Raw genomic sequence first — 16,090 nt, forward strand, 5'->3', positions numbered from 1 at the left:
GGGTTTGTAAATACAGACTGCGTCTCACTGTATATAATGTGCTGGGTTTGTAAATACGGACTGTGTCTCACTGTATATAATGTGCTGGGTTTGTAAATACGGACTGCGTCTCACTGTATATAATGTGCTGGGTTTGTAAATACAGACTGCGTCTCACTGTATATAATGTGCTGGGTTTGTAAATACGGACTGTGTCTCACTGTATATAATGTGCTGGGTTTGTAAATACAGACTGCGTCTCACTGTATATAATGTGCTGGGTTTGTAAATACAGACTGCGTCTCACTGTATATAATGTGCTGGGTTTGTAAATACGGACTGCATCTCACTGTATATAATGTGCTGGGTTTGTAAATACGGACTGCATCTCACTGTATATAATGTGCTGGGTTTGTAAATACGGACTGCATCTCACTGTATATAATGTGCTGGGTTTGTAAATACGGACTGCATCTCACTGTATATAATGGGGAGTCAGTACCCACTGCCTTTCTTGCTATAAAACTAACATAAACACATCTAAAGGGGTGGTTCACTTTTAAGTTAACCTTTAGTATGTTATAAAATGGCCTATTCCTAGCAACTTTGCAATTGGTCTTCCTAATTAATTTTTTTGAATAATTTGCCTTTCTCTTCTGCCTCTATACAGATTTCAAATGGGGGCCAAAAAATATTGCTCTGCGAGGCTACAATTTTATTATTATTATAATTTTGTATTACTTATTTTTCCAAGTAGGCCCCTTAACTATTCATATTCCCATCTCTTGTTTAAATCACTACCTGGTTGCTAGGGTAAATAAGACCCTAGCAACCAGATAGCTGCTGAAATACCAAATGGAGAGCTGCTGAACAAAAAGCTAAATAACTGAAAAACCATTAAAAATAAAAGTGAATTCGAATGCGAACTACCCCTTTAAGCTAACTGATCCCAAACACAAATGTTTGCAGATCCCCTAACAGAAGTGCGCGTATGAATACTTTTACTACTAATACTAAACATTTTAGGGTAAAAAAAAAAAGCACCCCCACCCGCACTTTTGTACAGTATCCCTGGGAGTCAGTGGGAACGGCAAGAGGTAGTTGGGAGGTTAACTTTTTACGTCAGCAGTGAATCCACTAAGTGTCACATTAGCTTTAGGTCAGTCTGTGTATGGGCCATATTTAGCCTCCCCTAGTATCATCCTGCAAAAAAAAAAAAAATATATATATATTTATCTGTTGCAGGATGATGCTAGCTTACTTGCCCCCCCTTGGAAAATTTTCTGCGGACGCCCATGCCCACTGCCATTGTGCCACTGTGCCACTGCCATTGTGCCACTGCCATTGTGCCACTGCCATTGTGCCACTGCCATGCTACAGTCCAGGAAAAGAAAATCTCGGTAAGTTGGATTTGATTTTCTCCTTTCCTGTTCCTTCGCATGGCAGTGGGCAACTATGGGATGTACAAAAGATAGAAAAATTCTAGGGAGGGAAACCAGAGAGAGCTAAACCCACATACTGGCCACTGAACCCCCCCCAACTAGAGGGGTTACTCCATAGGGCAACTTCAATAGTGTGACTAGCTACAGCGGTAGCCAAGTAATATAGTGATGGGAGCCCAATACTAACAACAACATTCCCCAGGAGAGAGACCCCCATGTAGTTGCAGAAGGCAATAGTAGAATCATTTCTTCCTGCAAATAAAAACATAGAAGCTGATACGGCAATATTCAGTTGCACCCTATACAGGCAGATACGGCAATACAGTTGCACCCTATACAGGCAGATACGGCAATACAGTTGCACCCTATACAGGCAGATACGGCAATACAGTTGCACCCTATACAGGCAGATACGGCAATACAGTTGCACCCTATACAGGCAGATACGGCAATACAGTTGCACCCTATACAGGCAGATGCGGCAATACAGTTGCACCCTATACAGGCAGATGCGGCAATACAGTTGCACCCTATACAGGCAGATACGGCAATACAGTTGCACCCTATACAGGCAGATACGGCAATACAGTTGCACCCTATACAGGCAGATACGGCAATACAGTTGCACCCTATACAGGCAGATACGGCAATACAGTTGCACCATAACAAGGCGGACACTAAAGAGTGTGACAACCTTCTCGTTAATATACTCACCACCTTTCTGCCTTAGGGTCACATTTGCGGCACTAGAGGACTGAGCCTTACACTCTGATGCGAGACTCACCCAACCCCCTCCCAGTCTCAATACCCGGGGAGGCAAAGGAACAAACACCCTGTGGGGCACTAAGGGAATGGCCCCTATTTATGCGTACGGCCCTACCTGTCAGTGCAGGACAACTGGGGTTAAGTTCTCTCCTCTGGAGGCGGGACAAACTCTAATGAATGAATGAAGCTCCTCCTCTTCCTGTGTCTCCCTCTCTGATCAGTTTTTAGTTTGTCCTGCTCGGAGATAGGACGCAAATTCAACCTCCTCACAAAATTCAACACTATTACAACAGGAAGGATCCAAAGCATCCCTAGAAAATCAGCCACCATATCTTAGCCAATCATAATCATGGGCAATGATAGCAGGATTCCACCTACCTAAGCGCGAGCCCCATGGGTGTGTGCGCTCCGTTACAATCCAAGCCGGGTTATTCCTGCTCAGTGTGAGCCCCATGGGTGTGTGCGCTCCGTTACAATCCAAGCCGGGTTATTCCTGCTCAGTGTGAGCCCCATGGGTGTGTGCGCTCCGTTACAATCCAAGCCAGGTTATTCCTGCTCAGTGTGAGCCCCATGGGTGTGTGCGCTCCGTTACAATCCAAGCCAGGTTATTCCTGGCTCAGTGTGAGCCCCATGGGTGTGTGCGCTCCGTTACAATCCAAGCCGGGTTATTCCTGCTCAGTGTGAGCCCCATGGGTGTGTGCGCTCCGTTACAATCCAAGCCAGGTTATTCCTGCTCAGTGTGAGCCCCATGGGTGTGTGCGCTCCGTTACAATCCAAGCCGGGTTATTCCTGCTCAGTGTGAGCCCCATGGGTGTGTGCGCTCCGTTACAATCCAAGCCAGGTTATTCCTGCTCAGTGTGAGCCCCATGGGTGTGTGCGCTCCGTTACAATCCAAGCCGGGTTATTCCTGCTCAGTGTGAGCCCCATGGGTGTGTGCGCTCCGTTACAATCCAAGCCGGGTTATTCCTGCTCAGTGTGAGCCCCATGGGTGTGTGCGCTCCGTTACAATCCAAGCCGGGTTATTCCTGCTCAGTGTGAGCCCCATGGGTGTGTGCGCTCCGTTACAATCCAAGCCAGGTTATTCCTGCTCAGTGTGAGCCCTTATCAGAGGTGTGTTGCTCCACTACCAGCCCCAGCGCGTCGGACAGGTAAGACAGCGCTAGCAGCGTGAGCCCCCCCTCCTTTCTTACTGGGCGCGTCGCTCCGCTGCCTACTCTGCCTACTCTGCCTACTCTGCCTACTCTGCCTACTCTGCCTACTCTGCCTACTCTACATACTCTGCCTACTCTGCCTACTCTACATACTCTGCCTACTCTGCCTACTCTACATACTCTGCCTACTCTGCCTACTCTACATACTCTGCCTACTCTGCCTACTCTGCCTACTCTACATACTCTGCCTACTCTACATACTCTGCCTACTCTGCCTACTCTGCCTACTCTGCCTACTCTGCCTACTCTGCCTACTCTACATACTCTGCCTACTCTACATACTCTGCCTACTCTGCCTACTCTGCCTACCTTACATTTTTTTCTGACGTGAGCCCCTTCGTGGCGCGCTCCGCATTTAGGCTACCAGCCGCTTCCCTGACCCCCTGCCTTCTGAACAAGGCACTCGCTTCACTTCCTGGCGCGTCTCTCCTTCGGCGCAGGAAGGTGACGTCATCAGACGGCGCGAATTGACTTTGCGCACTCTGCTGGAGGGGAACGCAATAACAGGTAACGCAGCAGGCAGAGAGTTCACTCTACATACCGTTTAAGCACATTCCCTGCTATATATTACCTGACTACATGTTTTACACCCACAGATAACTACTCTCAGCATAATGGCTTCCAAAGAGCTGCTGGAACTTATAGAGGACTTGTCCTCTCAGAAAGAAACAGATCATTTGGGGGAAAATGCTCCTTCTAAGCATAAACTTACAGAGATCCTTCCCCTCCCAATTTACCAAAAATGACAAGACTGCAGCAAACTATTGAGTCTGATACAGACACGGCCCTGGCTCACTCACTCACTCACTCACACACTCACTCACTCACACACTCACTCACACTCACTCACTCACACACTCACACTCACTCACTCACACACTCACTCACTCACTCACTCACACACTCACTCACTCACTCACACACTCACACACACACTCACACACTCACTCACACACTCACACACTCACTCACACACTCACACACTCACACACACACTCACACACTCACTCACACACTCACACACACACTCACTCACTCACTCACTCACACACTCACTCACTCACTCACACACTCACACACACACTCACACACTCACTCACACACTCACACACTCACTCACACACTCACACACTCACACACTCACTCACCACTACTGCATTAATTCATGCCACACAGGACTCTCCTAGTCCCCATCAAAATTCTCCAGGCCCATCTAGCCCTGCTACTAGCCCTCGGCCTGAGCCACACGCTATCCCACCTAATCAAGAAGCTGCACCAGTAAAAGATTTTTCTCAATTTATAGATTGGCTGCAGAATCATATAAACACCTCGGTACAGCAGGCAGTGTCTGCTCAAACTCAACCCAAGCAGCACAGGCCTAAGGTACAACCAAGTACTAGTGCCCAGACCGCATCAACCACTATATCTTCCCAATCCGATTCAGTATCTGACTCAGAGTCTAGCGGAAGTGCCTCGTCGCAATACAGTGACTCCCAATCAGATGAGGAATCGACTATCAAACAACCAGACAATATCAAAGCCATTTTAAGACACCTATACGACACACTCGAGATCAAACAAGTTAATCCACCTCTTTCAAAGATAGACAAAGTGTTGGGCAATGCCCCAAAAAAATCCAGATCCTTCCCCACTAGCAAATCCATTATACAGTCAACTACAGAAGAATGGTCAGACCCAGATAAACGCAACTCCATTTCCAAAAAACTAATGTGCAAATTCCCAGTTGCAGACGAACTGGCTCAAGTCTGGGACAAGTCACCTAAAGTAGATTCTGCCATTGTACGCCTCTCTAGGAATACCACACTTCCATCAGAGGACGCGGGTTCCTTTCGGGACCCCATGGATAGAAAAATAGAATCAGCACTAAAAAGAGACTTCCTACACTCAACAGCAATACTCCGACCAGCCTCGGCAGCTCTTAGCGTCGCCCGCACCGCCCAATTCTGGTGCCAGGAATTAAAAAGATCTCAAGACTCCGCAGAATTAGACAAATTAGGACTGGCTTTCTCGTTCCTAGGCGAAGCATCCCTAGAAATGGCAAAACTGGCAACCAAAGCGTCAGCAGCGGCAATCGCAGCCAGGAGAGCCTTGTGGCTCCGTCAATGGTCAGGAGACACCACCTCCAAGAACAGACTAGTATCCCTAAAATTCGAGGGCACCCAACTATTCGGGCCAGAACTGAAAAAGATCATTTCAGATGTGACCGGGGGAAAAGGCTCCTTCCTACCTCAAACCAAAAAGAATAGAAGGGAAACACATAAACGGAACTATCATCACCGTTCCTGGAACCAATCCTACAACAGACAATCCAATAGAGGAAGACAGAACTCCAACCAGTTCAACTCGAGACGACAGAAAACTTGGCAACCTCTCTCCAAAACCACCAGGAAAGGTGGACCACCTAAACCACAGGATTCCTGACTAACAACCCACCAACCGAATCCAGCGGTAGGGGGCAGAATCAGTCAATTTGCCACAGCCTGGCAGGAGTCCATAAAAGACCCCTGGGTTCTCAGAATCATATCAGAAGGACTAAAAATTTACTTCAACAAATACCCTCCAATCACAAGAGTAGTCCCATCCAAGTTACCCACAGACGCCGCAAAAGCGTCAGCAACACTACTCATTCTACAGGATCTCCTGCTCAAAAACGTCATCACTCCAGGTCCCACAGAGGAACACTTCCAAGGATTCTATTCGAATCTGTTTTTGGTACCAAAAAAGGACGGGGGGTATCGCCCAGTACTCAACCTTCATCCACTCAACAAATTCGTCAAATACCAGAGATTCAAAATGGAAACCATTCGATCCATAACAGCGGCATTACCAAAGGCAGCCTACATGACGAAGGTAGATCTCAAAGACGCATACCTGCACATACCCATTCATTCGGACCACCAGAAATTCCTCAGATTCTACTTAAATCAGGCACACTACCAATTCCAAGCCATGCCAAAGTTTACCAAAGTTCTGGGAGCCCTAGTGGCAGAAATCCGGTCTCAGGGGGTACACATCTACCCCTATCTAGACGACATTCTCATTTATGCGGACTCGGCAACCAAAGCAGTGAGAGACACCGAGTTATGCATCCAACAACTGACATCGCACGGCTGGCTAATAAACCACCAAAAGAGCATTCTGATTCCACAACAGGTCATGCCCTTCCTGGGGATGATCGTGGACACGGTACAACAACAAATTTTCCTATCACAGGAAAAGATATCAAAGATTCAGTCACTTTCCAATCAGATTCAACAGCGACCGGCCACGGCATTCCAGATACTACAGCTATTAGGACTGATGGCCGCAGCCCTAGACGCAGTACCCTTCGCGAGATACCACATGAGACCATTACAGAGGGAATTTCTAAGGTTATGGAACAAAGACCACAAGGACCTGTCTCAACAAATTCCCCTTTCCAATCGGGTTCACATCAGCCTTCAATGGTGGTCCCTGCAATCCAACCTAGCACGGGGCAAACCGTGGCGCCTATTGGACCCGGAAGTGATCTCTACAGACGCGAGCCTGAAAGGCTGGGGAGCAGCCTGGAAACATCTAACGTGTCAGGGCCTCTGGTCCTCACAGGAGAAGAAACTACACATAAATGTCCTGGAGATTCGGGCCATCCACAGAGCGATCACCTATTGGTCAGCAGCCCTACGGAGCTCTCACATCAGAATACAGACGGACAGCAGCACAGCAGTGGCTTATCTCAACAAGCAAGGCGGTACACGAAGCACAGCAGCCATGCGGGAGATCTCCCACATCATCCAATGGGCAGAAGCCAGAGCGACCCATATATCAGCCATATACATCCCATTCATTAGAGATTGTCCTGCCTCCAGAGGGGAGAACTTAACCCCAGTTGTCCTGCACTGACAGGTAGGGCCTACGCAAAAGGGATTTATCAGGTAAGAAAATCTCCTTATATCAGCTTGTCCTACCGGTAACTGTCCGACATCTCCTCAGCCAATCGCTGCCCAGCAGGGTCACAGTGAGACCCTCCTACTTACAGTTTGGTACAAACACCGGCTTATTGCCCATATCCCAAAGGCTTTGCCACTGACTGCGATGGGAGGCACAATTCGGCCATGGTTCAGACTGAACCCTCACTGCCCCACACAGGCAATAATACCCGGACCTGGAGCTTCAGCAGGTAGAGCCCGGACACCCTGCCGGTACTGGGGGGGAGCTCAAGTGACAGAAAATGAGATGGGTGCGGGGGGGGGGAGGGGGGAGCCAAATTTATTTGCTCAGCCGATTGGGGCCCCAGGGATCAGCTATGAAGTCGTGAGATCGTTCTAGTTGGAGACTGGGGATACAGTGCAGCCTCACAACCGCTCAGAGATCCCCAAGCCATTGATTCCCCGGCCCTATAGTAATATGTCTGAGCTCAATGTGTAACAGGTCATTGGATGAGATGATTTCTTTTATGTTTTATATTAAATCCCAATCAGCAAATGACACATTACTGCGGAGGGTTTCTAAATATTATTTATTTGCAAATCGGAGGAAGAGGAGAAAAGAGATAAAACCCAACATCAGGAAGCCGTACGAAACCCCGCCCAAGTGCTCAGTTCCCTGTCAGGTCGGCTGCAGCAGCATATAAAGCGTCGCTGCCTGTAACTCCCACAGTCTGTGAGAAACAGAGATCTTGTTACCATGTCCGGACGCGGCAAAGGAGGAAAAGGTTTGGGGAAGGGCGGCGCCAAGCGGCACAGGAAGGTACTGCGGGATAACATCCAGGGCATCACCAAGCCCGCCATCCGCCGCCTGGCACGGAGAGGGGGAGTCAAGCGCATCTCTGGCCTCATCTATGAGGAGACTCGGGGGGTCCTCAAGGTTTTCCTGGAGAATGTCATCCGGGACGCCGTCACCTACACCGAGCACGCCAAGAGGAAGACCGTTACCGCCATGGATGTGGTGTACGCTCTCAAGCGCCAGGGCCGCACTCTCTACGGCTTCGGGGGCTGAATGTCCCACTGCCCTCTCATTCTCTACCCAAAGGCTCTTCTCAGAGCCCCCCACCCTCTCCCTGAGAGCTGTGATCTCTTGCCGTCAGGCTTCCGTGAGTCACGGAGTGTTTATAGGGAATTATGTGCGGAACCGTTTAGAGCAGTAATGTTTCTCCTGCATTTCTGCGCTATTTGTGTTTGCGCGCAGAATTATATCCTAACGGCCGGCGGATTGTGCCCCATGAACAATAAATCTGCCCCGCCCCCCAGCATGGATTCCCTTGTCCTTTCAATTACTGGAGGTCCTTGTGCTATAGGCGGGGCTTATATGAAACCGTACTACTCCCTATGATTGGTCGGTTAAAAACACATAAGTAGTCTGATTGGGCGCTGTAGAATACTTGCTCGCCATTGGCTAATTTAAATATTCGTTTTTTCTTGTTCCTGCTGCCGCCAAAATACCGCGGTCTTTCTATTCCCGGAGGCGATAATTTCTATATTGCGCCACACGGCAGGATATAGCGTTGGATCTTGGCGATAAGTATGTACATATAGTAAGATACAGATAAGTCTGAATGTTTCTTTCGTTTCTATCGGCTGCTATTGCAAGTTCCGTCCAACAGAACCGCCGGAAACTATAGACACTAAGCCTAAAAACACGTTCCCATCCCCGAGTCTCAGTGAAACCCACTCAGGCGCCTCCCCGGCAGGAGACACGGCGGTGGGGGAAGGAGATGCATTACGGGCAGCGGTATCGCTCCCTCCCTGTACCCCTCATTTAGTTACTGTGGTTACAGGAATACCGGGAATCCCAGCCCTTTAGAGCCGGAGGGGGCGCTCTGAGAAGAGCCTTTGGGTTTCTCTATAGAGATTTACTCGGCGTTTCGGAGCGTTACTTGCCCTTGGCCGCCTTGGAGCTCTCGGCTTTCTTGGGCAGCAGCACGGACTGGATGTTGGGCAGGACCCCGCCCTGAGCGATAGTCACCCCTCCGAGCAGTTTGTTCAGCTCCTCATCATTGCGCACAGCGAGCTGCAGGTGCCTGGGGATGATACGGGTCTTCTTGTTATCCCGGGCAGCGTTCCCGGCCAACTCCAGGATCTCAGCGGTCAGGTACTCGAGTACTGCGGCCAGATAGACCGGAGCTCCGGCCCCGACCCGCTCGGCATAATTGCCTTTCCTCAGCAAGCGGTGAACTCGGCCAACTGGGAACTGCAGCCCAGCCCGGGATGAGCGGGTCTTGGCCTTAGCGCGGGTTTTGCCGCCTTGTTTCCCTCTGCCGGACATGATCACAAGCTCAAACTCTCACCGCCAGACCTTGTTTTTGAGTGAATAATTAAAGGCATAAGGAACCCGTTTATCTGCCATTAAATACCCTTTTCCTTAGCTGCGGCCCCCAAGGTTCCCCCATATCCCGGCGGGTAAGGGCCCCGGTGAGTCTATTAGGCGGCAGCACCGAGCTAACGGTTTCCAGCCCTGCACCTTCCTCCAAGGGCCCTGAAATCCATTTTATTCTGCTATAAACCAATGTACCGGTTCTGTCTCTGTTTCCATCCGGCCCAGACTTACAGAGCGGCTGTACAGCGCTGCGCCGGCGCTATTAGCGTGTGTTTGTGCGGGGAAATCAGTGCATAAACCCAGCAGCGATCCGCTCCCATTAGGTACCCAGCCCATATGGCACCGGGACCCGCTACCTACCCAGCCCAAACAGAGCCCATTACAGATCTTATAGAGAGGGGGTCGGGGCTCTTAGAAAAGCCCTTCGTGTTGCTGGGAGTAGGGCAGGACATGGGGCAAATACTTAGCGCTGGGTACTTGGTGCCCTTGGCCAGCTCCCCAGGCAGCAGCAGGCGGGCCGCGGTCTGTACCTCCCGGGAGGCGATGGGGGAGCGCTTGGTGTAAGGAGCAAAGTCCAAGAGAGCGGTGGCCAAGACCCATAATAAAGACGAAAAGGCGCACAAGGAGCGCAGGAAGGAGAGTTGCGCCATATTTATGTACAAGCCAAGGTTCCCCCAATACCGTGCGCATATATTTATCTCTGAGCGCATCGCTTTATTGGAGCGGACTTTGCTGGTTCAGACAAGATCAGTGCAGAACAGCGCCACCGTGTGGCAGAGATAGGAAACCACAAACATTCCATAGACTATTCTATAAGCTCCGGCAGAACAATGAGGCCTGTGGGGACCGTTAGAAACGTTACTGTGGGGACTCGGTACTTTCCTGGTTCCGTATTAACATCAGTATTGTTCCACCTACTGGAACCTTCCGCTTCTCTTATTCTCCCTCCCATACAGACAAGGCAGCCGGTACCCGAGTGTAGAACTAAAATCATCCGCTAAAGGAATCCCTGCCGGATATTTGCTTTGTCTTTCAAAAAGCGACGTGTGATTGGCCAATACGAACAAAGCTGAGCCTTTCAACTGTTGATTGGTCGCTGATAAAACTCTGTCATTGGCTGCCTTGAAACTCACCCAATCAGCGAACAGTGTACACTCTATAAATGAGCGATACGGCGATACGTATTTTATTCGTTCTGGCGGTGAGAGTTTGAGCTTGTGATCATGTCCGGCAGAGGGAAACAAGGCGGCAAAACCCGCGCTAAGGCCAAGACCCGCTCATCCCGGGCTGGGCTGCAGTTCCCAGTTGGCCGAGTTCACCGCTTGCTGAGGAAAGGCAATTATGCCGAGCGGGTCGGGGCCGGAGCTCCGGTCTATCTGGCCGCAGTACTCGAGTACCTGACCGCTGAGATCCTGGAGTTGGCCGGGAACGCTGCCCGGGATAACAAGAAGACCCGTATCATCCCCAGGCACCTGCAGCTCGCTGTGCGCAATGATGAGGAGCTGAACAAACTGCTCGGAGGGGTGACTATCGCTCAGGGCGGGGTCCTGCCCAACATCCAGTCCGTGCTGCTGCCCAAGAAAGCCGAGAGCTCCAAGGCGGCCAAGGGCAAGTAACGCTCCGAAACGCCGAGTAAATCTCTATAGAGAAACCCAAAGGCTCTTCTCAGAGCCGCCCACATTATCTAAACACGGCTGTGGTACATACGGGGTTAATAGAAACTATTGCCTTTCAGCTTCCGGGCAGTTGGGCATTGTGTGCTATTTTGGCGGCAGCAGCAGACATTTAAATTCGCCAATAGCGTACAAGTATTCTGCAGGCAGCCAATCATGGGGATGAATAAGGTTTTTCTGGCTTTGGGATGTTTTCGGGGGAAAATGAATTTCGCTGTATCTATTTCAGCTGAGAAAATGTTAATACGGAACCAGGAAAGTACCGAGTTTCTAACGGTCCCCACAGGCCTCATTGTTCTGCCGGAGCTTATAGAATAGTCTATGGAATGTTTGTGGTTTCCTATCTCTGCCACACGGTGGCGCTGTTCTGCACTGATGTTCACAGAAAGCCCGTTAGAGGGCGCAGTGCCGCCTCCTTGTACAAAATAACCAGTTAAATACAAAGAGCCCTTTATTAACGTCACATCGGTGAGCGCTTCTCATTGGCTCACGACCCTGTATATAATAATGATAATACACGGGTGCGAGAGGAATTCTGGGAAATTCATTTTGTATAAAATAAAAAAATAAAAATGAGTAAATATAAAAGTCGGTAAACGCAGAGAGGGGGGCTGTTTGCAGGATCTGCCTATCTTCCCCCCCCCCCCCCAAGTAATGGGCACGGGGGGGCACTGTCCTTGTCACATGTGAGTGATAACTTTGGCATCATACAGAATCGGGGTGAAGGAGGGCCCCCCAGTGCTCTGTAGGGGGAATATTACTGCAATGAGCACAATAGGGGCCCCTTTATCCAATCAGCTCCAGGGGCCCAACCAGCAATGGGTTTCTGGGGGACACAGTCCAAGCACACAGGGGCAGCAAATGGTAATTAATTGCCGTCTGACTCCGCTGGGGGGGTCACTCCGCTCATGGATACGGATCTTTCTGAAGTACAAGAGGTAGCACCTGTGGGGGTCCGAGTATTCAGGGGGGCACTGGGGTGAATGGGGTTACAGTGCCCAATCAGACAAGGATGCGCAAGGGGAATGAGAGTCCGGCTCCGAGGGCCAGGCCCAGGGACAGAAAGAAGGCCATGATTGCCCCCGCCGTCTCCGCCTCATGAACCCCAACTTTCCTGCAATGGAGAAGGAGATGTCAGCAATGCATTGTGGGTAACTGGGGCACAGGACTAGAATGTGGGCACTGCCATCAGCAGCTCAGGGGAGTTCTGGCAGGGAAGGGGTTAACAGGGTACAGGGGCAGCGAGTGCCGATACGGAGCGACTGGGGGGCACAGGTTACAGGGGCAGCGAGTGCCGATACGGAGCGACTGGGGGGCACAGGTTACAGGGGCAGCGAGTGCCGATACGGGGGGACCGGGGGGGCACAGGGGCAGCGAGTGCCGATACGGAGGGACTGGGGGGCCCAGGGCAGCGAGTGCCGATACGGGGGGGACCGGGGGGCACAGGTTACAGGGGCAGCGAGTGCCGATACGGGGGGACCGGGGGGCACAGGGGCAGCGAGTGCCGATATGGAGGGACTGGGGGGCCCAGGGGCAGCGAGTGCCGATACGGGGGGACCGGGGGCACAGGGCAGCGAGTGCCGATACGGAGGGACCCGGGGGGCACAGGGCAGCGAGTGCCGATACGGAGGGACCGGGGGGCACAGGGCAGCGAGTGCCGATACGGAGGGACCGGGGGCACAGGGGCAGCGAGTGCCGATACGGAGGGACCGGGGGGCACAGGGCAGCGAGTGCCGATACGGGGGACCCGGGGGGCACAGGTTACAGGGGCAGCGAGTGCCGATACGGGGGGGACCGGGGGGCACAGGTTACAGGGGCAGCGAGTGCCGATACGGAGGGACTGGGGGGCCCCAGGGGCAGCGAGTGCCGATACGGGGGGACCGGGGGGCACAGGTTACAGGGGCAGCGAGTGCCGATACGGGGGGACCGGGGGGCACAGGGGCAGCGAGTGCCGATATGGAGGGACTGGGGGGCCCAGGGGCAGCGAGTGCCGATACGGGGGGACCGGGGGGCACAGGGGCAGCGAGTGCCGATACGGAGGGACCCGGGGGGCACAGGGGCAGCGAGTGCCGATACGGGGGGACCGGGGGGCACAGGGGCAGCGAGTGCCGATACGGAGGGACCGGGGGGACAGGGGCAGCGAGTGCCGATACGGAGGGACCCGGGGGGCACAGGGGCAGCGAGTGCCGATACGGGGGGACCGGGGGCACAGGGGCAGCGAGTGCCGATACGGAGGGACCGGGGGCACAGGGGCAGCGAGTGCCGATACGGAGGGACCAGGGGGCACAGGTTACAGGGGCAGCGAGTGCCGATACGGGGGGACCAGGGGGCACAGGTTACAGGGGCAGCGAGTGCCGATACGGGGGGACCAGGGGGCACAGGTTACAGGGGCAGCGAGTGCCGATACAGAGGGACTGGGGGGCACAGGTTACAGGGGGAGAAGGTCCCCGGCAGGGGGGGACAGGTATGTACTTACTTGGGCCCAAAGCACATACACAGACTGGCCAAGTAGCCGTTGGACACAGCAAACAGGATCATGATGCAGATGTACCAAGCGTCGTGGGCGAGCAGGACGGGCAGGTAGGTACGGGGCGACACGTTACACAACATAAAGAGGGGCAGGAACACCAACCGCGCTGCCACCAGCAGGGGGAGCAATTTGCTGTCCTGTCCCGGCTGTGGGGAAAAGAAAAACATGTAACGGATACAGATCTGCGAGAATGTCCCCCGCGCACGGCCACTGGGTATCTGTAGGGGGGAAACTGGAGTCCATGGGGAGGAGAGCAGCCCAGAAGTACAGAGAACTGGGGGAGATTGGATTCACCAACAGGGACCAGAGAGGATCTATGGGAAACAGAACTCAACAGCTCAGGGGAGTTCTGGCGCCAGTGAGCGGGTAGGTAGGTGCCAGTGAGCGGGTAGGTAGGTGCTAGTGAGTGGTTAGGTAGGTGCCAGTGAGTGGGTAGGTAGGTGCCAGTGGGTGGGCAAGTAGGTGCCAGTGAGCAGTTAGGTAGGCGCCAGTGAGCAGGTAGGTAGGTGCCAGTGAGTGGGGAAGGAAGGCACTAGTGGGTAGGTAGGTGCCAGTGGGTGGGTAAGTAGGTGCCAGTGAGCAGGTAGGTAGGTGCCAGTAAGTGGGGAAGGAAGGTGCTAGTGAGTGGTTAGGTAGGTGCCAGTGAGCGGGGAGGTAGGTGCCAGTGAGTGGGGAAGGAAGGCACTAGTGAGTGGGTAGTTAGGTGCCAGTGGGTGGGTAAGTAGGTGCCAGTGAGCAGGTAGGTAGGTGCCAGTAAGTGGGGAAGGAAGGTGCTAGTGAGTGGTTAGGTAGGTGCCAGTGAGTGGGTAGGTAGGTGCAAGTGAGCAGGTAGGTAGGTGACAGTAAGTGGGGAAGGAAGGCGCTAGTGAGTGGGTAGTTAGGTGCCAGTGAGTGGGTAAGTAGGTGCCAGTGAGCAGGTAGGTAGGTGCCAGTAAGTGGGGAAGGAAGGCACTAGTGAGTGGGTAGTTAGGTGCCAGTGAGTGGGTAAGTAGGTGCCAGTGAGCAGGTAGGTAGGTGCCAGTAAGTGGGGAAGGAAGGCGCTAGTGAGTGGGTAGTTAGGTGCCAGTGAGTGGGTAAGTAGGTGCCAGTGAGCAGGTAGGTAGGTGCCAGTAAGTGGGGAAGGAAGGCACTAGTGAGTGGGTAGTTAGGTGCCAGTGAGTGGGTAAGTAGGTGCCAGTGGGCAGGGTAGGTAGGTGCAGTAAGTGGGGAAGGAAGGCGCTAGTGAGTGGGTAGTTAGGTGCCAGTGAGTGGGTAAGTAGGTGCCAGTGAGCAGGTAGGTAGGTGCCAGTAAGTGGGGGAAGGAAGGCACTAGTGAGTGGGTAGTTAGGTGCATGTGAGTGGGTAAGTAGGTGCCAGTGAGCAGGTAGGTAGGTGCCAGTAAGTGGGGAAGGAAGGCGCTAGTGAGTGGGTAGTTAGGTGCCAGTGAGTGGGTAAGTAGGTGCAAGTGAGCAGGTAGGTAGGTGCCAGTAAGTGGGGAAGGAAGGCGCTAGTGAGTGGGCACTTACTTGGCCCCTTTATTTCTCTCCGGGATACAGGGGGGCCCCAGCGTGAGATACTCACCCACATAGTCAGCACGGTGAGGCTCCGCCCAGCCCAGTCAAACAGGTTGAAGAGCAGGAAGCAGGACACGGGGATGAAATAAATACCTGCACATGGGGCAGAATGGGGCGTCAGCAGGGGCAACTGGGGGGGCAGAATTCACTTATATTCACTCCTCTCCCTTGTCATCCCAGGCACACCCCTAATTAACCCAATACACACACCCCTAATTAACCCAATACACACACACCTAATTAACCCAATACACACAGACCCCTAATTAGCCCAATACACACAGACCCCTAATTAACCCAATACACACAGACCCCTAATTAACCCAATACACAGACCCCTAATTAACCCAATACACACAGACCCCTAATTAACCCAATACACACACCCCTAATTAACCCAATACACACACACCTAATTAACCCAATACACACAAACCCCTAATTAGCCCAATACACACAGACCCCTAATTAGCCCAATACACACACCCCTAATTAACCCAATACACCACACCCCTTAATTAACCCAATACACACAGACCCCTAATTAACCCAATACACGCACACCCCTAATTAACCCAATACACACAGACCCCTAATTAACCCAATACACACACACCTAATTAAC

At 52.3% G+C, this 16,090-nt stretch overlaps 4 protein-coding genes across 6 annotated transcripts in view; 2 read left to right on the forward strand and 2 right to left on the reverse strand.

Moving 5' to 3' along the window:
• The first annotated feature begins 7,959 nt into the window (after nucleotides 1–7,959).
• LOC116410791 (histone H4) lies at nucleotides 7,960–8,442 on the forward strand. The gene has a single exon (XM_031901832.1). The coding sequence runs from the start codon at nucleotides 8,081–8,083 to the stop codon at nucleotides 8,390–8,392; it is 312 nt and encodes a 103-aa protein (XP_031757692.1). The 5' UTR covers nucleotides 7,960–8,080; the 3' UTR covers nucleotides 8,393–8,442.
• Nucleotides 8,443–8,804: 362 nt separating this feature from the next.
• Nucleotides 8,805–9,698, reverse strand: LOC100491383 (histone H2A type 1). The gene has a single exon (XM_004920434.4). The coding sequence runs from the start codon at nucleotides 9,656–9,658 to the stop codon at nucleotides 9,266–9,268; it is 393 nt and encodes a 130-aa protein (XP_004920491.1). The 5' UTR covers nucleotides 9,659–9,698; the 3' UTR covers nucleotides 8,805–9,265.
• Nucleotides 9,699–10,891: 1,193 nt separating this feature from the next.
• On the forward strand, nucleotides 10,892–11,385 carry LOC100488021 (histone H2A type 1-like). Its single transcript, XM_002942156.5, has one exon. The coding sequence runs from the start codon at nucleotides 10,933–10,935 to the stop codon at nucleotides 11,323–11,325; it is 393 nt and encodes a 130-aa protein (XP_002942202.2). The 5' UTR covers nucleotides 10,892–10,932; the 3' UTR covers nucleotides 11,326–11,385.
• A 430-nt stretch (nucleotides 11,386–11,815) lies between these two features.
• The window catches only part of slc29a1 (solute carrier family 29 member 1 (Augustine blood group)), a 55,729-nt gene continuing 51,454 nt past the window's right edge, over nucleotides 11,816–16,090 (reverse strand). For 2 of the 3 annotated variants that reach the window (XM_031901687.1, NM_001015718.1), the window contains 3 exon segments: nucleotides 15,473–15,558; nucleotides 13,859–14,058; nucleotides 11,905–12,496 (listed from right to left, as the gene is read on the reverse strand). In XM_031901687.1, the coding sequence (XP_031757547.1) occupies nucleotides 12,385–12,496; nucleotides 13,859–14,058; nucleotides 15,473–15,558 (398 nt within the window). In that variant the 3' untranslated portion in view covers nucleotides 11,905–12,384. 3 annotated transcript variants of the gene reach the window in all.

Source organism: Xenopus tropicalis, chromosome 5 (assembly GCF_000004195.4).
Source record: "Xenopus tropicalis strain Nigerian chromosome 5, UCB_Xtro_10.0, whole genome shotgun sequence".
Classification (NCBI taxonomy): domain Eukaryota; kingdom Metazoa; phylum Chordata; class Amphibia; order Anura; family Pipidae; genus Xenopus; species Xenopus tropicalis.

What these genes read in the sequence shown, in the direction of transcription:
- LOC116410791 (XM_031901832.1), top strand. Translation starts at nt 8,081, where the DNA reads ATGTCCGGACGCGGCAAAGGAGGAAAAGGTTTGGGGAAGGGCGGCGCC.
- LOC100488021 (XM_002942156.5), top strand. Translation starts at nt 10,933, where the DNA reads ATGTCCGGCAGAGGGAAACAAGGCGGCAAAACCCGCGCTAAGGCCAAG.
- LOC100491383 (XM_004920434.4), bottom strand. Translation starts at nt 9,658, where the DNA reads ATGTCCGGCAGAGGGAAACAAGGCGGCAAAACCCGCGCTAAGGCCAAG.